The following is a 22,998-nucleotide window of genomic DNA, read 5'->3' as shown; positions in this document are numbered from 1 at the left end:
AAGTTTCTTAAAGTAGGAGTTTCTTCTAGTTTTACTGATAACTATCAGGACACAACAAACACCTGAGTTGTCCTAAAAATTATGATACTCTGACTGCATGAGGATTTTTTGATTATAAATTATATTTATAGGCCAGGAGGTGGTGGTGCACGCCTTTAAGTCTAGCACTCAGAAAGTAGAAGCAGCAAATTTCTGAGTTCAAGGCCAGGCTGGTCTACAGAGCAAGTTCCAGGACAGCCAGGAATACACAGAGAAACCCTATCCAAAAAAAAAAAAAAAGAAATTACATTTATTACTTAAATATTAAAAATTAATCTTTTGCTGGGTGGTGGTGGTGGCGGCGACGACGGCGGCGGCGGCGGCGGCGGCGGCGGCGGCAGCAGCAGCGCACGCCTTTAATCCCAGCACTCAGGAGGCAGAGGCAGGTGGATCTCTGTGAGTTCGAGGCCAGCCTGGGCTACACAGTGAGTTCTAGGAAAGGCACCAAAGCTACACAGAGAAACCCTGTCTCAAAAAACAACAACAACAAAAAAAATTTAATCTTTCTTTTTATAATGAGAAAACCATCCACACTACTAAGCTTAAACTGAATAACAACAAATGTTAACATGGAGTAAGAATCCCACAAACTGCTTTTTTGAGACATGAAAAGTGATTGCTGTCAGATTACAACAGAATGCAAAAACATTTCCACATATGCAAAGCAATCTGTAATTAATAAGGCAACAAGACTGTAAGGTTAGTATTATCCCATTATATAAGAAGTGGGGCCAGTTAGATGGTTTGCCAAGCAAACCTGATGATATGAGTTCTTTCATCAGGACCCACAAGAAGAGGGAAGGAGAGAACTGACTTACAAATTTGTCCTGACTTTAGTTGGGTGGTGGCACACCTTTAATCCCAGCACTTGGGAGGCAGAGGCAGGTGGATCTCTGAGTTTGAGGTCATCCTGGGCTACAGAGAGAGTTCCAGGAATACTCAGAGAAACCCTTTCTCAAAAAACCAAAAGTTGTCCTGACCTATCTCTTTGTCTCTGTCTCTGTCTGTCTCTGTCTCTGTCTCTGTCCCTCTCTCTCTCTCATACACACACAAAAAACACATTTTTTCACTAAAAGAGAAGTGTTTGGAGCCAAGCAATGATCTCCTTTTTGCTGCCAAGGGAAAAGCAGCACTCAGGTGTCCACAGCTTACCTTGTTGCGGCATTCCTTCAGCAGGCCTTCTACAAACTTCGAGTTGGTTTGGGCAATGACTGATGGAGAGAGGTTGGACAGTTTGGGCTGACGGATGGTACTGCCCATATTCCTGGCTTCCTGGATGTACTTCTACATCAAACAGAAAAAGCAAAGATCTTTTATGTCCATGCACAGAAACCATAAGCAACCAGTCCTGCTGGGGTCCTGAGCACAGCACTACATCCACACTTCTTTGTCTGCCTCTGCCTGAGCTCAAATACACTTGTAAGCAGGAAATTTAAGTTCAATTCTTGTACTAAAGGGAAAAACCAAAATGCTATGATTTTTGGTTTTGCTGACACAGGTATAATAAAGTACCTTTGATTTAAAGACATAAGAGGAACTTAGACACATGCTCCTGTGCACAGGGCGCGTGCGCGCGCACGCGAGCACACACACACACACACACACACACACACACACACACACACACACACACTAGCAGGCATACTCAACTTTTTGACATTATGACATGATCTTGTCCTCTACAAAGTTTATACTTAAGAATCCTGCAGCGGAGTTACAAACTGCAATAAATAAACAAACTGATCTCACAATGGTTAAGTACATTTACTGTTTTACATTGGGCTGCATTCACAGGTATCGTAGGGTACATGTAGCCAGGAATCCACAAGTTGGACATGCCTGCTACTGCATACACAGCTCAATGAGCAAATCCAATCAGACCTCAATGTGACTGCAATAATCATCTCACTCACCATGATAAAAGGAAGTGAACTATTCTCACCACATAAAAAGGATCTATTTGTCCTAATCTTGCTAAATCAGGAACTGAGGAAACAACCATACTTCCTACTCTTCTACAGTATGTTGCTGTTTCTCTGTATGCTGTTTGTTTTAACACAGAGTCCACATCAATTTCATAAACTACACATGGGCATTCTTGACATCTCAGGTTCATGACCAGCATTTTATCCCTAATATTGCCCCCCCATATTATCTCTAGTATCACAACCTTGTCCATTCTATGTTCTGACCCATTAAACTGGCTATCTATCTCTATGTTCTCTCCTCCAAAACAGTCTTCCACATCCTGCTTTATACAATACACACCAGCTTTAGATCCTGCCCTCTACTGGAGTGTTGTTCTTTCTCTGTAACAACCCTATTGATCCCTAAGGCCTCAATAGACACTGCCTCCTCCTCCAAGTAGTTGTTTGTGGATTATCCCACTAGAATTATCTCTACATTCTCTCACCAGTGATTGTGAGAGGATTTGCCCTTCACAGGGCTCCTTCAAAAGATTTTTCTACTTGATTTACTTGTGTACCTGACTCTACTCCCTAACATACATGTTCTAGGAGGAAATGGCTGCCTCCTTGTCATCTTGGTATTTCAAATGCTTACCCCAGTGATTCTGACTACAAAAGTACATTCAATAAATACTGCTAAAAACAGTCCCACTGAAGTAAGGCAGAAGATAGAGGTGAAATATTTAGAACATCAATACCAATTCCCTTATGCCAACAGCACAAAAGTCTAAGCATAATTATTTCCTATAGATCAGTTGTAAAAATTTCATAACTATATCTTTTTCTTTTCTTTTTTCTTTTCTTTTTTTTTTTTTTTTTTTTTTTTTTTTTTTTTTTTGAGACAGGATTCTCTGTGTAGCTTTGCGCCTTTCCTGGAACTCACTTGGTAGCCCAGGCTGGCCTCGAACTCACAGAGATCCGCCTGCCTCTGCCTCTCAAGTGCTGGGATTAAAGGCGTGCGCCACCACCGCCCAGCTCATAACTATATCTTAAAAGTTGAAAAAAAAATTGTTTTGTGGTGCTGGGTTGCAACTCTAGTGGCCTACTCCTGTAAGACAAGTGTTCTATCTAGCACTGAGCCACAAACAGCCCTTCAAGTTTCATTCATTTCTATAAAGAACAGCCAAGAATCAGCCAGCCCCGAAGTTGTGAGCATGGGAGAGCTGTCCTCATTACTCATCTGTCATGCAGCAGCATGGCCCCTTACACCCACCCATCAACATCTGAGGCAGGTGGGAGAGGTGGCCCTGTCCCACACCAGCTGCAGCACTCAGAAGAACAGCCCTGCACCTCGCCTGGGCAGCACAGTAGAGCCAATCCTGTTGGTGGAGGTGTGGGTGAACCAGTCCCAAAGTTATGAGCATGGGAGAGCTGTCCCCATTACTCATCTGTCATATGGCAGCATGGGTGGGGGAGAAATGCCCCCCCTATTCCTCCTGCAATCAACCTCTGAGGCAGATGAGAGCTGGCCCTGAGGTAATAAAAGCAGGAGAGCTGTCCCTGCCTCTCATCAGCTGCAGCACTCAGGAAAGTGGCCCTTTTGCCATGCCTGGGCAACACAATAGTGTGGTGATATTTTATTTATGCTGAAATGTGGTGATATTTTATTTGTATGTTAATGAAGTTTGCCTGGAGATCAGAGTATTGAAATAGCAAGCTAGTAAACACAAAAGTCAGGCAGTGGTAACATGCCCTTAATCCGATCACGATCACGTGGCAGGCAGAGTCTCTGTGTGTTCAAGGACACACTAGGAAACAGCCAAGCTGGTGACACACGCCTTTAATCCCAGTACCAACCATAGAGACCTGGAGGTCTGTACAGACAGGCAGTGACAAGGAAGTGAAGTAGCTGGGCTAAGAGCCAATGAGAGGGCACAACAGCAGGCAATAAAGGCGCAGGTAGACAGGAAGTCACTCCCTTCTGGTAGCTGCAGAGCTGGAGAAGTAAGGTTGGTAGCTATCACTATTTCCCTGCTCTCTAAGGCTTTCATCCCTATATCCCTGACTCCGTGTTTTTTATTTAATAAGACCATTTAGAAATTCGTCTACACAGTAGAGCTGGCCCTGAAGGTGTAGGTGTGGGAGAACCGACCCTGAGGACATGAAAGAAGGAGAACTGGCCCCGCCCCTTGCTCATCACTGCAAGGGGTGAACTAGCCAGGACAATGCAGGAGAGCTTCGCCCTAGTGGTGAGGACAAGGGAGAGCTGGCAGGCTGACCAACCCTGCAACTACTTGGCCCAGAACCAGGATAATGTGTTGGCCAACCCCAATATCCACCCCATCTGTGATCTGCTGGAGTACATGAAGGGACCGGTCCTGCAGACCCAAGGCTCCAGGATCTCCACAACACAGGGCAACAACAGTATATTCAAGGAGTTTCAGTGAGGGCCCAGTATCAATAGTGTAGCAGAAACCAGAGGCCTCGAACCAGACCAATTACTCTTTGCAATGAACACTTGCAAAGAGTAAAAATAAGTTAAAAAAACATAGAAGTGTATGGATAAAGGATTTACTTCGTGACTCACTGTGTCATACTACAGCTTCCATGATGAGATTGAGTTTTCCTTCTTTTTTTCTCTTAAATTTTATTTTATTTGCGGGGAGGGGGGGGAGTTGCAAGGGCAGAGGACTGATACAAAGGGATGGGAAATGAATGGAATGGAGATGCCTGATGTGAAAGACACAACGAATAAATAAAAAAGTTAAAAAAAAAAACAGCCAAGGAAAACAAGCTATTTATTTTCCAACTCACTGAGGTGCGAGACACATATGAAAAGTCTTCTTGACTGAATTTTATTCGTTTAAGATGAAAATCACAGTGTCTTTTAAGTTCCTGAAAGGCTACAGCAGGGTCTCCAGCCAGAATTTAAACTAGAGACTACACTGAGAAGCAGTAACTCAGCTTGCAGCAGAGAGAATTGGGGAAACAAATTCAATCGTCTGCGATACCACCTGTGATGGTTTGCACCTGTGAGGATGACCCCATAGGCTCATGTTTGAATGCTTGGTCCCTAATTAGTGGAACTGTTTGGGAAAGGTCAGGACAGAAGGGTCAGGACTCAACCTTCCTGATGCCGTGACCCTTTAATACAGTTCTTCATGTTGTGGTGACCTCCAATCATAAAATTATTTTTGTTGCTACTTTATAACTGTAATTTTGCTACTGTTATGAATCGCAATATAAATATCTAATATGCAGGATATCTGATTTGTGACCCCTAACTGATGGGTTAGAAGGTGTGGCCTTGTTGGAGGAAGTATGTCACTGGAGGTGAACTTGAGATTTCAAAAACCTAATCCAGACCCAGTGTCTCTCTCTCTGTCCCCCTCTACACACTTTTCTTTCTCTGTCTGCTACAGGAAGATCAGGATGCAAAACTCTCAGCTACTGCTCCAACACCTACCACCATGCCCCTCACCCTGATGATAATGGATGAACCCTCTGAAACTGTAAGCAAGTCCAAATTAAATGTTTTTTTTATAAGAGCTGCCTTAATCGTTGATGTCTCTTCATAGCAGAACAGTAACTAAGATACCATCCCTCTCCTTATCCACACAAGGGGCAAAAATAAAGTCAAGTCCACTATCTCCATTCTTTTCTATTGCTGCGATAAAATACCCTAACAAAAGCAAGTGTTGATTCGGGTTCAAAGATGCACATCACAGTTTTATCCTATCAGGAAGTCACAACAGCAGGGCCTGAGGGAGCTGATCTCATCACATCCACAATCAGCAGAGAGCAAGGATGCAGATATGGTGGTCCTCTGTTTGCTTTCTCTGCTCATACAATCCAGGATCCCCTGCGCAGGGAATGGTATCACCCATAGCAAGAGGACCTTCCCACATCCTCTTGCTAAGGTAATCAAGATAATCAAGACATGATCACAGGCCCACCTAATCTAGACAACACCCCCAACTCTGGACTGTGTCAAGTACACATGAAAACTAACCATTACAGCCACCTAAGGCACAGGGAAATGTCCTCCATCTTCAGACTCAGACTTCATCTTAAGAATCAGTGTCGCAGTACATACCCCAGTTAACTTTCCTCCATTATATTTTAATAAAGTGAGTTCTTTCCTAACATACCACACACAAGAAGTCCTAATTTTAAAGGCATTTCTCCTAAGTTTCAGATTGTCATTTTCTGAGGTTTGTAGTACACTCAGCAGGGAATTAGCACGGAGAGAACGCCATGTGGAAAACACTCTCCAGAAGCACACTTAGAACCTTCTCTAAGGAGAAAGGCCATTGCTGGGACAATGATGACAGCAGGTGGAGTCCTTGCCGCACACATGGTGTCGTACCTCTCTCTGGTCATTGTCTAAGCGCAGGTGTTCTGTATGCTGCTTCTGCCGGTCTTTCCGCCTCCACTGGGCAGGGGCATTCCTTTTTGTCCACCTGATAATATCAAAGAGGCCATTAAGAATATCTACTACTCTATGAGTTCTAAGCCAACCTGGTCTACATTGTGAGAGACCCTGTCTCAAAATAGGAAAAAAAAAAAAAAAAAAAAAAAAAAAAAAGCCACTAAAAAGTAAGGCCAACTGGGGCTGGAGAAATGGCTCAGAGGTTAAGAGCACCGGCTGCTCTTCTGGAGGACCTGGGTTGAATTCCCAGCACCCACATGGCAGCTCACAACGGCCTGTAACTCCAGTTCCAGTGCATCTGACACTCTCACACCAATGCACATAAAATAAAGTTAAATAAATTAAAAAAAAAAAAAAAGTAAGGCCAACTGACTAAAGAAAATGAGAGTATCTAGGCAGCTGATGGCGAGCACAGAAAGCCACCGGAGGCCATACAAAGTCCTCAGGGATCGGGCAGCTAAAAGAGAAGTGAATGAACAAAAGAGAGAGCACTCTCCAAAGAGTAAGACATTGATTTGTCTTAAAATATATACCAAAACTTCACATGCAGATACAAAACTCTCTAGGACTTGACACGTTCATCTCCCAAAGAAACTGAAAAGGAACCATCGGGCGTGGCAGCCACTTTCAGTCCCAGCCCAGTTATCTCCAACACTGCCTTTTAAGAACATAAAGCTAGACAGTCCTTCTATGGGGTTCAGGTGTGAGGTCGTTTTAACCCCGCTGCAGCCTGGCTGCTCGCTAGTCCTGGGATACAATTATCTCAATTTGTACAGTGGAGACAAACACCAACAGATACTCTTGACACCTACATAGTTTGGGTCTTGTCCACACTTGTTTTTAGAACGTCTGAGGTCTTTTGTTCAACCACTCTAGTTTAGACTCTGGATGCCACTGGCTGCTGTGATCAGCAGTTAGGTTGGGGCATCTCTAGGTTTACTCACTTGTTGCTGGCTGGCCCAGTGCAAAGTACATCAGACTGCAACCTAGGGAAAAAGCCAGGTTCATATTTTCCTTGTCCGATTTTCATATCAAGTAGATGTGGGTGAACCGCAGTGTGGTCAATTTTTGTCAGACGTAGTTCAATTGCTTTTTCTGAATAAGATATAAAAAAAAAATCAAGTCAAAATTTTAAAAGTGACTACTCTTTCACTTCTAGCCAAGATAAGAGTGAAAAGATTGATTTTACCCTCCTGCCTGAAATACACACACACAGGAAAACCAACAGATAAAATATGACTTCAAAACACTGGCCATTAGGCAATGAGGGGCAGAAGTCCCTAAAAATAAGAAATAGATTAGGTAATTCTTACAAATGTCTCAGCTAACTGCCCTGAGGATTTTCTGGGACACACAGAGGGGAAACCTAGACAGAGTCTAGTTCAGTCAGGCTGGGGACATGGCCAGTGGCAAGAAGTCTGCTCTAGTAACATCTGTAGTGACCTCTGGTGCTCTGGAAACAGCATATAGCTGCTTCAAGTGACACTCTGACACCTCTTTTTCTGAAAGAGCCTTAAAAATGAGGGCTAGTTAGCTCATCATCCCATAGCTTAAACCCTGTATTCTGACAGACCCATGAGACTCCACATTCTGATAACAGACAAGAGTAACTCAAATGGTTATGCTGTAGATTCAACACATGGATTAGAGATGGCTGAGAACTGACTGGCAGGTAAGTAGAGCCTCAAGTGACCACAGCCCTTGGCTGTTTGAATACTGCCATTTTCAAGTATAATACACGATGAAAAGGACTGGGAATTCTGATTTTAAAAATGATTTTGAAGCCAGGTGGTGGTGGTGGTGGTGGTGGTGGTGGTGGTGGTGGTGGTGGTGGTGGTGGTGGTGGTGCACACCTTTAATCCAGCACTCAGGAGGCAAAGACAGGTGGATCTCTGTGAGTTTGGGGCCAGCCTGTTCTACAGAGTGAGTTCCACGACAGCCAGAGCTACACAGAGAAACCCCGTCTCAAAAAATCAAAAAACAAAAACAAAAATGATTTTGAGAAGCAGGTAGATTTCTAGGAGTTCAAAGCCAGCTGATTTACAGAGCAGTTCCAGGCTAGCCAAGACTACATAGAGAGATTCAGTCTCAAAAACAAACAAACAAAAAAGATTTCCAGGCCAAAAGAAAGCAAACAAAACATAAGGAAGAAAGCAATGTATGGTGATGCACACCTTTAGTCTCTGTACTGAGAGGCACAGGCAGGCAGAGCTCTGTGAGCTGAGGCTAGCCTGGTCTATATAATGAAATCCAGGACAGCTAGGGCTACAGAGATCCTGTCTCAAAAGAACAAAAATAAAATAAAATAATAAAGAAGGGCATCACAGGCCATGTGATAACATACTCAAAAGCAAAAATAAAGAAAGAAGCAGACATGTTTAGGTAAAGGGACATGTTAACAATGGAGTCCCAGAGGCCAAGAGGTCTTACCTGCTTCATCCACAGTGGTACACTTCTGGTACATGGATGTCCGGAGAGTAGGTGTCCGAACATTCAACAGTCTGATCTTGTCTACCCTCGAGTCAAAGACCCGGAGGACAGGGTCTTTATCATCATCATCATGACACATGATCTTGTTGTCAATAAAAGATGCAAACATCTGGGTCTCTAAGAATCTTGAGAGGAAGGGCAGGTAGGGCTCAGGTTGATCTGACAGGAAGGATGCCTAGTGGGACCAAAAGGAAGCAATCAACAACAGAGAGGAGAGCATGGCAGCCCTGATCATCACTGGCAACAGGCCCAAGGGCTGAAGTGGGACAATTCTGTGAAGCTTTATGAATAGCCAACTACAACCCTCCTCCCCTTTGTTAACTCTCCTAAAAGTTCAGATTTCCTGAGAGTCTGACATAGTCAGCCCTGACGGTCAACTACACATACATCTTTGCCTGGAGAGTCCTTTCCAGCACCACAAAGCAAAACAGAAACAAAGGAGGGGCACTCTGGCTAGGGGTCAATCACAGTAATGATCTGCACGTCTTCTTCTCCATTTGACTTCACTTGTCAAGCTGTAACTAGCTCTCATCCACACCTCGCAGGGTCTCACTCACTTTATCAAAGTTCTGCATCTGCTCCCTGTTGGTGAACCAGGACTCCTTATCCTGGCTGGGCTGGATGACAAACACTTCATAATCGGCAAACATTTGAGTAAAGCGATTGGCAAAAACTTCCCGGATCTGAATGTTTAGCTGGTAAATTCTGAGTTCTTCTTCGTCACACTGAACTTTGAAATCTTTATTGCTACTGGGGTCTTCCCGAACTTCCAGCTAAAAAAGAAAAGAAGGGAGGGAGGGAGAGAGGGAGGAGGGAGGGAGGGAGGGAGGGAGGGAAGGAGGGAGGGAGGGAGGGAGGAAAAAAGAGAGAGGACTGCTGAAAATACAAACAATTATACTTGGGTTTCTCTGTGTAGTTTTGGTGCCTATCCTGGATCTCTCTCTGTAGACCAGGCTGGCCTTGAACTCACAGAGATCCGCCTGCCTCTGCCTCCCAAGTGCTGGGATTAAAGGCGTGCGCCGCCACTGCCGCCACCACCCAACGAGCAATTATACTTTTATGCCAAAGAAAAACAACTCATCTGCTTTTGGTCTCAGCAGCAAATGGTGAAGAGGTGAGAACAAAAGAAGGAAAAATGGGAAGAAACATAAAAGGAAAGAATTCTAGGAGTCAGAGATTTAGCTTAGTGGTAGAACCTTGCCTAGCAAGCTGGAAGGAAGTAAAGACAGGGAAGGGAAGGAGACTCTGTAGAGAAAAACAGAGCTCAGTCTGAAGGTATCCAGCAACTCAATGAAGTGGAGATGCAGTCACTGGGAGTTGAGTGCAATCCAGCTAAGGGAGGAGAGGGGGGAATCACTCCTGGGCCAAGGAGAAGAGAGAGCCTGGAAGTCAGAGCAGTGGATCAAACTCTGGCTCTCGGTTCCTCCTGGTAGCACCTTTCTTTTTCTTTCTTTTTTGGGGGGAAGGACAGGTAGGGTTGAGGGTGGGAGTGAGAGTGGGGTATCATTTTTCTTACCTTTCAAAGACTATCCTTTTTTTAAAAGAATATACATTTCTTATCTTCCTAAATATTTCTTTGTTCAACTGGTATAGCTTTTTTAATCTGCTGTACTTTACAAAATAAAATAGAGAAATGAAATTGCTCACCACTAAAATCATTATATTGGCCTAACATTTATATATAACTAACAAAGTCACTTAGCAATGAGAATGGGAGAGGTAAAGAGACGGGCAAACAAGCACAAAAAGCTTAATTTCATCAAAACCAGAAACTAGAAAGCCAAGTGCGTCCCTAGAGAGAGATCAGCATTACAGGATCTGTTCTAAACTGTAACTGAACTCCAGGCGAGGCTCCCAATCTAGGGTAGAAATGCTTAAGGCCTCTAAGCCCCAGCGTCAGTCAAGATGTATCTCTATTAGGCTGTTGTGACATCACAGGGCAATGGATGACTAAACTCAAGGCTAACCACCACCATCCTTCCCAACCACGCTGCGGAGTGTCACACAGAGTGGCAACAGGCTCTCCCTGATCTGCACAAGGAGTCACCCAGACTCCCCAAGCAACATTTGCTATAATAGCTGCAAGCACTAAGTCAGTTTCCATACGGAACATTTCCTTCACTGCTCACAATAAGCACTGTCCTGACCTGGGCACTTTCTCATCTTAAATCCATCTTCCCCAGGACAGCACTCTAACAAAGAATAAATCTGTCACAAACTTATTCCCAGAATCTTACTTTTTCCAAACTCACTCCAGTCCTCTTGACCAAAGCTTGCAACCGGGCGATAGTTTCATTCTCCTTGAGGAGCTCATAGGAATGCAAAGGGGAGCCCGCAATATTCCCATTCCTCTTGTCAGACACAAGCTCAGAGACTCGGATCCTCTTCAGCTTTGAGGCGCTTTCACTGCAATGGAGATTTCCTTCAGGGGGAATCCCAAAAGCCATGAGGATCTCAGAGACCTCCTGGACAAACTCCAATTTGTTGGGAAATTGAGGCAAGTCCTCTGGCAACTCAATGAAGTGGTTGTCAACATCCACAAAGCAGAGGTTGGCCTAGAAATCAAAACAGGAAGGGGCATGAACAAATAGAGCACCATGAGAGAAGTTTTAGAGAGGACCATGGATACATCTAAATGATATACATGAGACATAGGGTAAGGGAGATGGAGTGAGGTAATGAGACAGCCCTCTCTATGCTCAGAGCTGCCCCTGCCTTTCTGAGTCTAAAACCTTAGGAACATGACATGATCTCTGACCACTTTCCTCAGAAGTAAAATAAATGCTAGGGGAAATAGCTAAAAGTAGTACAGAGACCACGATGGTATCCTTGTGAAGCACACAAGAGCTCCACAGTGAATGCTGGTCAAATGTCTGACAGATTACTGAATTGCACAGTCAGTGAGAAGAGCGTCAAAGTCCAGGCACCGGTTCTGACTGCCACCGTCTTCAGTGTGACCTGAATGCACTGAGTGCTGTGCCTTTCCCTTCTCAGCTTCCCTCCTGATTTGTGAGATCTGACCGTCACAGTCTTTCCTTATGCTTCCTTCTGACTTGAAGACTGCCTCAGAGAGGAAGTGCAGTCAGCGTTCACACAACGCTAAAAGGTAGGCAATATGAGTTAGCAAAGGACTTCTTACCATCTAGCTAGTCTCCGTTTACAAATGAAACTGACAAAAAGAAGTCATGCAGGGTAGAGCATGCCTATAATCCCAGCACTTGGGGAAGTTGAGGCAGGAGGACTGCTAAGAGTTCCAGACCAGCATGGGGCTACATAGGTCCAGGCCATCCTGGACTAACCTAAAAGATAAACTTTTAAAAACAAGGAGGTGTGGGGACTGACCCAGGAGCTGGGAAGATGTTCAGCAGTCTAGCACCCACATGTTGGCTCACAACTGTCTGTTAACTCCAGATCCAGTGGACCCATTGTCCTCTTCTGGTCTCCATGGATACCAGGCACAGACAGATACACATGCAGGCACAACACCCTAAATCAATTAATTTAAAAAACCTGACACAGGTTTTTTTTAAGACATTAAGACTAAGTAACATACCTAAAACCACTACTTGACAAGAGTTGGGATCTGAACTCAGCTTCACCCCAGTCATATACTTAAACTGCTCACTATCACCACCATTCATCCTCAGAGGTCTTGCACATTTCTTAATACTTTAAAAAATGTGAGCCGGGCGGTGGTGGTGACGCTTTAGCATCAGCAGAGGCAGTGATCTCTGTGAGTTCGAGGCCTACTGGTCCAGGAAAGGCGCAAAGCTACACAGAGAAACCCTGTCTCGAAAAAAAAAAAAAAATAAAAATAAAAATAAAAAATGTGGGTGCTAGAGACTGACCTTGGGTCCTCTGGCAGAACAGCAGTGTTTTTGACTGCTGAACATCTTCCCAGCTCCTGGGTCAGTCCCCGCACCTCCTTGTTTTTTTAGAGTTTATTAATCAACTTAAAGCTTTAAAGTTCTCGTTCCTGTCCGTTTTCTTGCATTATAAATTAGAAGAGCTGTTCATATGCCTATTAGCCTGTCCTCACAAGACAAGTAACACTGCCTTCACTCCAATAGATTACTAAAGGGCTCGGGGTATGCCTGTCTCGTTTATATAAGAGAGATACATGTTACAAAGTTGTTTTTGAGAATTATAATGTCAAAGATTTTTTTATAGTACATTTACATGTGTGTGTGGGTGAGTGTGTGTACACAAGCAAAGTTAGAAGACAACATGGGGAGTAGGCTCTTTCCTTCCACCATGTGGGTTCTGGGAATTGAACTCAGGTTGTCAGGCTTGCTGGCAAGTGCCTTTACCCACTGAGCCACCTCAATGGCCCCCCATTTAACTTTTTTTTTTTTTTTTTTTTTTTTTTTTTTGGTTTTTCGAGACAGGGTTTCTCTGTGTAGCTTTGCGCCTTTCCTGGGACTCACTTGGTAGCCCAGGCTGGCCTCGAACTCACAGAGATCCTCCTGGCTCTGCCTCCCGAGTGCTGGGATTAAAGGCGTGCGCCACCACCGCCCGGCTCCATTTAACTTTTTAATCTACCTGAAATAGGTCTCCTTATGGCAAAAGGTAAGGGTCCTTCTTCAGCAAGGCATTGATACTATATACCCAAACGCTGACCCAGTGATCCACAAGTTTATCCTTAGCTCAATAACCTTCATGTTTTGGAAGAAGCAGCCAGGGTATAACATGATCAGCTGGCCAACAGCCATTCCATAAACTAAGATCTATTACAACTACATTTTGAACACTCCCTGCATCATTTAATGCTGAGTGCACAAGTTACCCTATCAACCTGTATCTATAAAAAGAAAGATTTCCCATCTCAAAAATTCAAAGACTAGAAGATTAACTTTAAACTATACCTGAGTTACTCTACTAGATAACAAAGTTGGCTCCTGCCAGCTTAAAAGGCCACTGTTTATAACCTAAAAATAGACTACTTCTTACTCTTTTAAGGTCTGAACATTATAAACGCTATTACACAGCTGGGCGGTGGTGGTGCATGCCTTTGAATCTAGCAATGGGGAGGCAGAGGCAGGCGGATCTCTGAGTTCAAGGCTAACTTGGTCTACAGAGGGAGTTCCAGGACAGCCAGAGCTACACAGAGAAACCCTGTTTTGAAAAACCAAAAATAGAAAAATAAATAAATGCTACTAGGCTAAGCCATCCAAAAAGGAGATAAAAACAAAATCAACTCCTCTAGTCAAGAGCCCTTTACACACCCCTCCATCACTACTCCTTGACTGTCTCTCGTCAACAAGAAACATGGAGGCCACTAAAATAACCAGATCCACCCAATAACGCTTGGTGGCTTCTCTCCCAATGCTGTGAGTCAAAGAGAGAGTGTCCCTAAACATTTTTTTTAAATTTATTTATTCGTATGGGTGATTTGCCTGTGTTAGGTCTCAGGCAGTATACATCCAGAAATGACAGTCTTGGCCCAATTCAAGCTACTATAGAAGGATTTCTGGTGGTTAGATAAAAGCCAGCATTCCTCAGGAACTTTTGAAACAGGTTCCTATCAACCAAAAGGAGTCATTTCCCTAACCGCTGGCAGAAGGGGCATATAGCTCTCCACTAACCTGTGGCTACCAGCATATATATCCAAGTCCATGCTGGCCTCTAGGCTCTTTCAGTCCCCATTCACAAGTATCCATCATACATTTCAAAGGACCCACACTAGGCCCCTGGACCTTCTCACCACCACCCTAAACGCTCAGGCCTGCTCCAGCCCACAGGCTTCCCTCCCCACAGCTACTCATCCTCCTTACAACCCACTCTTCTCACTACCACCGCTTCCCTGGCCCTGGCCATGCCCAGTCTGCTTCTATTTCTCTCTGCTCTGGACTCTTCCAGAGGCCTCTGGATAATTTCTCTTTCTGATTCACAATAAAAAAAAAAAAAAAAAAAAAAAAAAAAAAAAAAAAAAACCTTGGGCTGGAGAGATGGCTCAGAGGTTAAGAGCATTGACTACTCTTCCAGAGGTCCTGAGTTCAATTCCCAGCAACTACATGGTGGCTCACAACCATCCATAATGAGACCTGGTGCCCTCTTCTGACCTGTAGTCATATATGCTGTATACAAAATAAATAAATGAATCTTTAAAAAAATAAAATAATAAAATAAAAATAAAATAAATTAAAAAAAAACAAAACCTTTCCCCTAATCGTGGTGCTTTCTTTACTGTACCCCTCCCATACAGCCTGATGTATGTCTGCACCACCAGTGTACCTGGTGCCTGCAGAGGTCAGAGGAAGGCATCAGATCCCTCTTTAGAGAATTTTATCAACCTCAAATTCTGGGTCCACATATGTGGATGTCTCTGGTCAGAGGAGGCTGAGGAAAGTAGCTCAGGCACATACTTCAAAGGTGGTTTAATTAAGATACACAGGAACCCTCTAAGTAGACCTCACAGGTCACTCCACAAAACAGAGCTGAAAGAAGAGGGTGAGAAGACAAAATGAAAAGGCCATTTAATTTCTAGGCTTATAAAAGTCTTATGCTGCTTCCTCTCAGCACCCAGTCGGGCTGGCAACTGAAAGCCATTTATAAACCTACGACCAGCTCCTCAAGCATCCCTTCCTTGAACTGAGAAAAGAGCTGGCACCTGGTTGACAGCTTTATGAAGATGCAAAACCTGGCAAAGACACTGAAGGCTAAATGACCACTTCTCTGCTCACCCCTGCCTTGCTGAAAGGGCTCATGGGAAAACTTAGCTAAGGAAGTAATTTCCTGTATCCTCTAAATCCCCCAAACTCTTCCTTCAGAGGGTCACAAAGCCCTTTGCCAACCTGAGTTCCCAGGCCCAATCCCAGCCAGCTTCCCCTCAGTGCATCTTTGAGTTCATCTGCTGTGGGATGTTCTGTATGTCCTGTGGGAGCCCGTTCTTGGGTTCCTCGTGGCTTTACCCAGCAGGTCCGCATAGAGGATGATTAGGACCACGGGCCTGAGTGCAGGTGTCTGAGATGGTCTGCACTTGGCTGTGCTGAGGGATGGTCTGTATGTCAAGTTGCTCTGATTGGTCAATCAATAAAACCTGATTGACCATGGCTAGGCAGGAAGTATAGGCAGGACTAACAGAGAGGAGAAAAGAAAGAACAGGAAGGCAGAGGGAGTCACTGCCAGCCGCCCGCCAAGACAAGCAGCATGTGAAAATGCCGGTAAGCCACAAGCCACGTGGCAAGGTATAGATTTATAGAAATGGGTTAATTTAAGATTTAAGAACAGTTAGCAAGAAGCCTGCCACGGCCATACAGTTTGTAAGCAATATAAGTCTCTGTGTTTACTTGGTTGGGTCTGAGCGGCTGTGGGACTGGTGGGTGACAAAGATTTGTCCTGACTGTGGGCAAGGCAGGAAAACTCTAGCTACATTCATCCCTGAAGGGGACCTCAGCACACAGGATCCTGGAGGGAAGACAGAAGGAGAAGAAAGAAAGGGGACAGGCACAAAGTGACAGCCTCTTCCTCACTCTACTGCTCTCAAGCTCACTTTTCTGACATGGCTGTGGCTTCGGACAATGAAACCCCAAAGAGAAGCCAGAACAAAAGAAGCCTCACAAGAGCAGCTCAGGCTCTCATTTGCTCAAGGCCAGCTGAGATCATGTGTTGGTTCGAAAAAGAACAAAGGGCTTTTTACAGACTTCTGCCGGCTGAAGATACGGCTGCAACTGATGGATTCTAATCTGAGGGTCTAAGAAATGAGCATTCTCTGTCCCTCTATAGAAAGTCTCTTTATAAACCAAGCTTACCCCCACCTCAATGTCCTGAGGCCGCCTCGCACAGACCCACATCAATGTCCCTCATCTGCCTTAATGCTTCCTTCTCACAGCGGAGTTTAAAGATACCTTATAGTATAACGATGCCAACTAAAATGCTAAGTTAAATTATCTCTGGGTAGTAAGACATGAGCTAATTCTTATTATTCGTTTTGTAAAAAATGTATTCTTGGGCTGGAGAGATGGCTCAGTGGTTAAGAGCACTGGCTGCTATTCTAGAGGTCCTGAGTTCAATTCCCAGCAACCACATGGTGGCTCACAACCATCTGTAATGAGATCTGGCATGCAGGCAGAACACTATATACATAATAAATAAATAAATCTTTTCTAAAAAATGTATTCTTTTGGGGAAAAAAGCTAAAAGTGTGTTTCAAGAATACCATTACTCTTACCTCATCATGTATAATGGTTTACTCTTTTAAAAAGAGTGACCCGCAGCTCTTTACCCCCATAGAGGTTATCTGCTATAAATCAGGGTAGAAGATACCCAACTAGGTAACTGCCCTCAATAATGTGTGACCTTCACTGAGGGCAAGCCTGGGTGAATGGGACTGAGACCACAAACAGACCTACTTATGAAGGACACATTGGTACTCTTCAATCCCACTATCTGAGCAAAGGAAGAGGCTGGGAACAGGTGCAAAGGCTGTTCTAGCAATGGAGAAAGCCACAGAGTAGAGAGGATCCACATGCCAGAACACACAGAATGCTGGAGTCTCTTACACAAACTATAATTTCTCAGTCCCATTAAGAAAACTGCTGGCTTCCCAGCAACTTTTTTTTTTTTTTATCTGTTTTTTAAATCTGTTTTCTTTTCTTCTTTTTCTTTTTATTTTTTAAATTACATTCATGATATTCATTAATTTCACTCATGATATTAATCACATTTGTGGTGTTCATAGATTACATTCGCAGTATTCATTCAATTATATATATATATGTGTGTGTGTGTATATATATATATATATATATTTTTAATTTTAAATGCCAAATGTCATTTATTGAAGGAGGGAGGAGGTCTTAAATACAGGCTTACAGCACAATGGGAGAACCCTGGAGGGCAGAAGTTCGCTACTGATGTTTTACAATCTTGTATCTAAGCTGTTAATGCCCATTATTCAGGATACACAGACAAGGAACTTCCCTTAAGCATTCAGGAGGGTGGAACTTGGCAGGGAGTTAGCATAGAGAGGATATCAAGGTCAAGGTCAGCAAGCAAGGCAACAGTTACCAAAATGGGGGTCAGGGACCTACAGGTCCCCCTTTTACTAAAAAAATGAGCTTCTGACTTAGGTTGTGTAGAACGTCAGCAGGTCACCTTACCCGTCATGGAGACGACTGCCCAGGCCTCACAGGTGCTCTGTCTTAGGTTGGTGAGTGCCCCCCAGGCATTACCCATCTCTGAATACTCATTATCATACAGGCTCAATCATGTGTGAGCTGCAGAGTTAACTGCTGCCAAAGATCTCAAAGTGGCACTGGGCTTGCAATCTGTGTGTTGGACACAGAAAAGACCCAGAGAGGTCCTATCTCACCCATAGCCAGTAGGCTAAAGGCAACTGAACCATCCCCTTCCTTAACGAGCCATACTGTACGTTGGAGTCCTTGTAAGATAGTATCCCAAAAGCAACTGGAACTTGAGTTTATAAATTTATAATTTTCAAAGCCAATCGAGATGTATATAACTACTGAATTAAATTTATCATGCCCAATAGAATGGAAGATTAACTAACTGTGGTAGCTACTTTTGTTGCCAGGGTCTCCACTGTGCTAGCTGTAGTAAGCAATTATGAGATGGTAATCCCAGAAACAAAAGCAGCAGTGGCCACCATTGCTATAACAGCAACAGCAGCAACAGCGGCAGCAGCAATGTCAAATTCTCTTGTGGACATCCACTGGCATGGATACAACTCTAGTAACACAAACTGCCCAAGGCCCATTTTTCTTGATCCCAGCACAACTTTAGCTGGCAGCTCTTCTGGAACATCCAATCTAATGGCTACAGTTCCTAGGCTTATATTAATGCTTGCCAATCCAGCAACTTCTTCACACACACACACATACTTGAAGTTAACAGAGAATGAGGATAAAGAGTCCTAAAAGGAACAGAATGTGTCCCATGTATACAAGAAGCCAAAGATGGCAATAAAAGTGGGAATACGGTGCTTGAAAAAAATGTGTATTAAAAAAGCAATTAATAAAATATACAAACACAAAGCACATGCCAAGTGATAAAGAATCTCTAAAATGATATAAATTGGGCTAAAAATTCATTGTACTTTTTCCTGAAAAGTTTTTCACATTCCCTGTCTTCACCTCAAAAAAGGCCCTTGGTGACACCATGCTGGGTTCCCCCACAAAATCCTTGTCCCTCCAGTGCTGGAGAGGGCCATTGACCCACTCAGCTTCTCTTCTCACCTCCTGAGGCAGCTCCAGCTTTGACCGGTCATCGAGGCCATTAGAATGCAAGCCCATCAGGTATGGGACAGGAGCATCTAAGAAATGCAGGAGAGAAGCTGGGAGGATAGGGACATAGACATGCTGCCATTGGAAAGGAAACATAAGAGCTGTAATCGTCTCCGCCACGGTCATCAGTCTCTGGTAATCTAGGTCAGGAAAAAAAGACAGAAGCATGATCAACAAAGCAGTCAAATGAACACTTGCTTCTCAAAGAGAAAGCTCAAACTGCCAATACAATCCAACAGACCCAGGGACCACTGTGACTCAGACCCTGGTAGACCACAACTTGAAACATAACCCCTATCACACACACAGGTCCAGCTGGTAATAAAACTTGATATATAGAAATAATAAATGGCATCTTTCTTTAGCTACCACTCCAGAACATTAGTTATATTCTTTAAAGTGGGGGTGGGGGAGGCTAGAACAAAAAGAACAGTGGTCAGGATTTTCTGTTCACCAGACAACAAAACAAGATCGTTCACCACTCAGACACTTCTGCACACTAATAAAACTTTGTGAGTTTAGCTGGGCATGGTGCCTCATGATATAATCCCAGCACTGAGGCTGAGGCAAAAAGAATGCCATGAGCTTAAAGCTAGCCTGTGAGACTCAAATATATATTCCTCATACTAACAGCAAATTAATTATAGGTCACACTTTTCTTTGATATATTTGATCTTCATCCTCAGTTCCTAGCACACAGGTCCTAAGAATCCTGATTTGTTGTTGTTGTTGTTTTGTTTGGATACTGAGATAACTGGTGGCTGAGGGGTGGTGTAGAGGCCTCCCTGGATAGCTTTCAAAGTCACCAGAAAGGCAGGATTAGAGGCCAGGTTCTCAGCCCAATTTTGATCTTAGGGCAGAGGGGACAGACACTAGAAACTTAATCTCCAAAGAGCCAAGAGTTCATCACTCAGGCTTGTGTAGTAATAAAAAAAATTAAAATTAAAAAGCAGATTCAAGCTGGGCAGTGGTGGTGCACGCCTTTAGTCCCAGCACTCGGGAGGCAGAGGCAAGCAGATCTCTGTGAGTTCAAGGCCAGCCTGGGCTACAGAATGAGTTCCAGGACAGGCTCCAAAGCTACACAGAGAAACCCTGACTTGAAAAACAAAAACAAAAACAAAAACAAAAAGCAGATTCAAAGAGCTTCTAGGCTGGAGCACACACTGAGGAGCTGGAGCGAGGTACACCCAAAGGTGGCATGGGGTACCTGCACCAAGCAGTTCCAGTACACTGGTCTCAAACTGTATCTTTGTAATAAATAATGTCAAGTATTCTCCTCTATTCTGTAATCCACTCTAGGAGTTTATCAATATGAAGAGAGAGCGGTAAGAACCTTAAAAATATACAAAATACAGACAGCCCAGGCTTGCCATTAGTATCTGAAGAAAGATGGGCCTGATCTGTTGGTCTGGGCTAACTCCAGATCCTTCATCCCTTCCTCTGGCACTTTTTATTTTTAAAGGGTCTTGTTATGTAACTCTGGCTGACCTGAAACTTGCTATGTAGACCAGGTTGTCCTCAAACTCACAAAGATCCACTTGCCTCTGTCTGCTGAGTGCTGAGATTTAAGGCAAGTACCACCACGCCCAGTCCTCTATTACCAGTAAGTATCACTAATAAAAAGTCTAATAATTCTCCACATGATGATCATTCTTATATTTTCAATATTTTAATATTTATTACTTGCTTTGAAAATATCTATAAATAAAAGCTAAAGTCTTATGATTCTCAGACATCTGAAAAATGTATTTTAAAATCCAAAAGACGAAGGGCTGGGAGATGACTCAGTAGATAAAAGCACTAGTTGCTCTTGCAGAGGACCCAGGTTTGGTTCCCAGTACCCACATTAGCTCACAATCATTCCTAACTCCAGTTAAAGGGACCCAACACCTCTTCTGAATTCTGAGGGCACCAGACATGCACAAGGAACATAGATACATGGAGGCAAAACACATATTCACATAAATAATTTGTTTTAGTTTTTTAAAAAATCCAAAAGATAAAATCAAAAGAATACTGAAACATAGGCGAAAACCTTTAGATGACATCTAAGTCCAGTCCTACTATTCCTAATACTGGCACTGAAACATATATTCTGAATAAATACTCTTTTTTTTTTTTTTTTGGTTTTTCAAGACAGGGTTTCTCTGTGTAGCTTTGCTCCTTTCCTGGAACTCACTCTATAGCCCAAGCTGGCCTCGAACTCACAGAGATTCGCCTGCCTCTACCTCCAAGTGCTGGGATTAAAAGCGTGCGCCACCACTGCCCAGCTCTGAATAAATATTCTACACACCATTTCAAGATTGGGTGTATGGGATGAAGGGAGGGTGGGATGGAGCAATGGAGGGAGGAAGGGAAGGAGGCAAGCAGAGGCCTTTTCTTTTTTAATCACAAGAAAACCAACGAGATTCTGTTGGGAATATTTAATTACACTGTGAACCCAAGTTAGCACTTGCGTTAAATAAAATTAACCATGGAGGCTGAGTTAACAACTAGTTGACAGAAAGTAATCACAGAGCATCAGAGGGCATCTAGAAGAGATAGAGAGATGCATCAGAAGTAGTAGGGAGGGATTTTGAATGGCGGAGCAGAAGGATGTGCTTTCTGGGAATGCTAGCAAAGAGAGGTTAGCTAGTTGCTACTCAACCTCTCTGAGCTAGCAGGTTTTCACCCCAGCTTTGAATCTCGAGGTTGAAATAGCAGTAGATTAAGGTGAAGCCACTGTGTCCAAGACAAAACAACAAGCTTCCCCTCTCTTGCCCTAGCCAAAGAGAATGAAGCCCATGCTACTACATTCTATGGCTAGCTGCTTCTCAGGACACGAGCATCCCACGGTGTGCCAAAACACCATATGAGCAAAACAGTGCCAAAAATACCATCACCACGAGGTTTTCTTTGTCCTGGATACTTGTTCAGTACGAGTTCAGTAGTTCCAGTGGCTGGGAACTCAGCATATCTCAGGGCAGGCTGGGGTTTAAAGAGGGTCATTCTCTGCTATGTATAAGCAGACTTTTCAACAGTGTAAAAATCTAAGTATCGTTTTACCCCTCCTCTTCAGGATAAACCTAATCTAGTATCCAAAACTCAGATAATTTTATTTGCTCTAGATTTAAATCTCTGAAGAACTTCTTGTAGTGAACTCAAGACTGTGGCATCCATAAGACAGAGTAAGATGATTCCTATTTTCTTTTCTTTTTTCTTTTTCTTTTTCTTTTTTTTTTTTTTTTTTTTTTTTTTGGTTTTTCGAGACAGGGTTTCTCTGTGTAGCTTTGTGCCTTTCCTGGAGCTCACTTGGTAGCCCAGGCTGGCCTCGAACTCACAGAGATCCGCCTGGCTCTGCCTCCCGAGTGCTGGGATTAAAGGCGTGCGCCACCAACGCCCGGCATGATTCCTATTTTCAATACCATCTTCTTTCCATTTGTGTGGTCTGTTTCAACAGGTAAGAAATATTCTGAGTTTTCTAGCCTGTAGGTCTGTATGAGTTTGGGTTTTCCTCCTCTACCTTTTAAATGTTTTACTGTTGTTTGTTTGTTTGTTTGTTTGTTTTAAAGCAACCTCCCTACCCATTTTGAAGGGTAACTGAACAATGCCCCAGAGGTCCAGCAATCTGTGTACCCACTAAAATACTAACCTCCAGGAGTCATAAACACAAAACCCTTTTCTGTACACTAGGACCAATAACAAAATCAGCATCTCCTTTGCCATAGCATTCCACAACCCTTAACTACCAAGGTAACTGGTTAAATTCTCTCCATTTCCCACGTTGTAATGAGCAGTTACTTCTAATAAAGGAGGTAACTCAAAGCCCACTAGAACTAGAGACACTAAAAAGAAATAAACAAGTCTTTGTAACTCATTCTAAAAAATTAGACACAAGGACACACCA

General features: G+C 43.5%; 1 protein-coding gene across 3 annotated transcripts in view; it reads right to left on the bottom strand.

Annotated features, from left to right (window-relative positions):
• The window catches only part of Dennd5a (DENN domain containing 5A), a 72,377-nt gene that overhangs the window by 18,584 nt on the left and 30,795 nt on the right, over positions 1-22,998 (bottom strand). For all 3 annotated transcript variants that reach the window (XM_028894621.1, XM_028894622.2, XM_028894620.2), the window contains 7 exons: positions 19,065-19,252; positions 11,106-11,423; positions 9,426-9,641; positions 8,809-9,043; positions 7,323-7,473; positions 6,316-6,409; positions 1,192-1,323 (listed from right to left, as the gene is read on the bottom strand). In XM_028894621.1, the coding sequence (XP_028750454.1) occupies positions 1,192-1,323; positions 6,316-6,409; positions 7,323-7,473; positions 8,809-9,043; positions 9,426-9,641; positions 11,106-11,423; positions 19,065-19,252 (1,334 nt within the window). The remainder of the gene's footprint in view (positions 1-1,191; positions 1,324-6,315; positions 6,410-7,322; positions 7,474-8,808; positions 9,044-9,425; positions 9,642-11,105; positions 11,424-19,064; positions 19,253-22,998) is intronic.

This window comes from Peromyscus leucopus, chromosome 1, assembly GCF_004664715.2.
Source record: "Peromyscus leucopus breed LL Stock chromosome 1, UCI_PerLeu_2.1, whole genome shotgun sequence".
Classification (NCBI taxonomy): domain Eukaryota; kingdom Metazoa; phylum Chordata; class Mammalia; order Rodentia; family Cricetidae; genus Peromyscus; species Peromyscus leucopus.
Note: the sequence above shows the minus strand (reverse complement) of the source record. Positions and strands in the feature narration are given on the sequence as shown.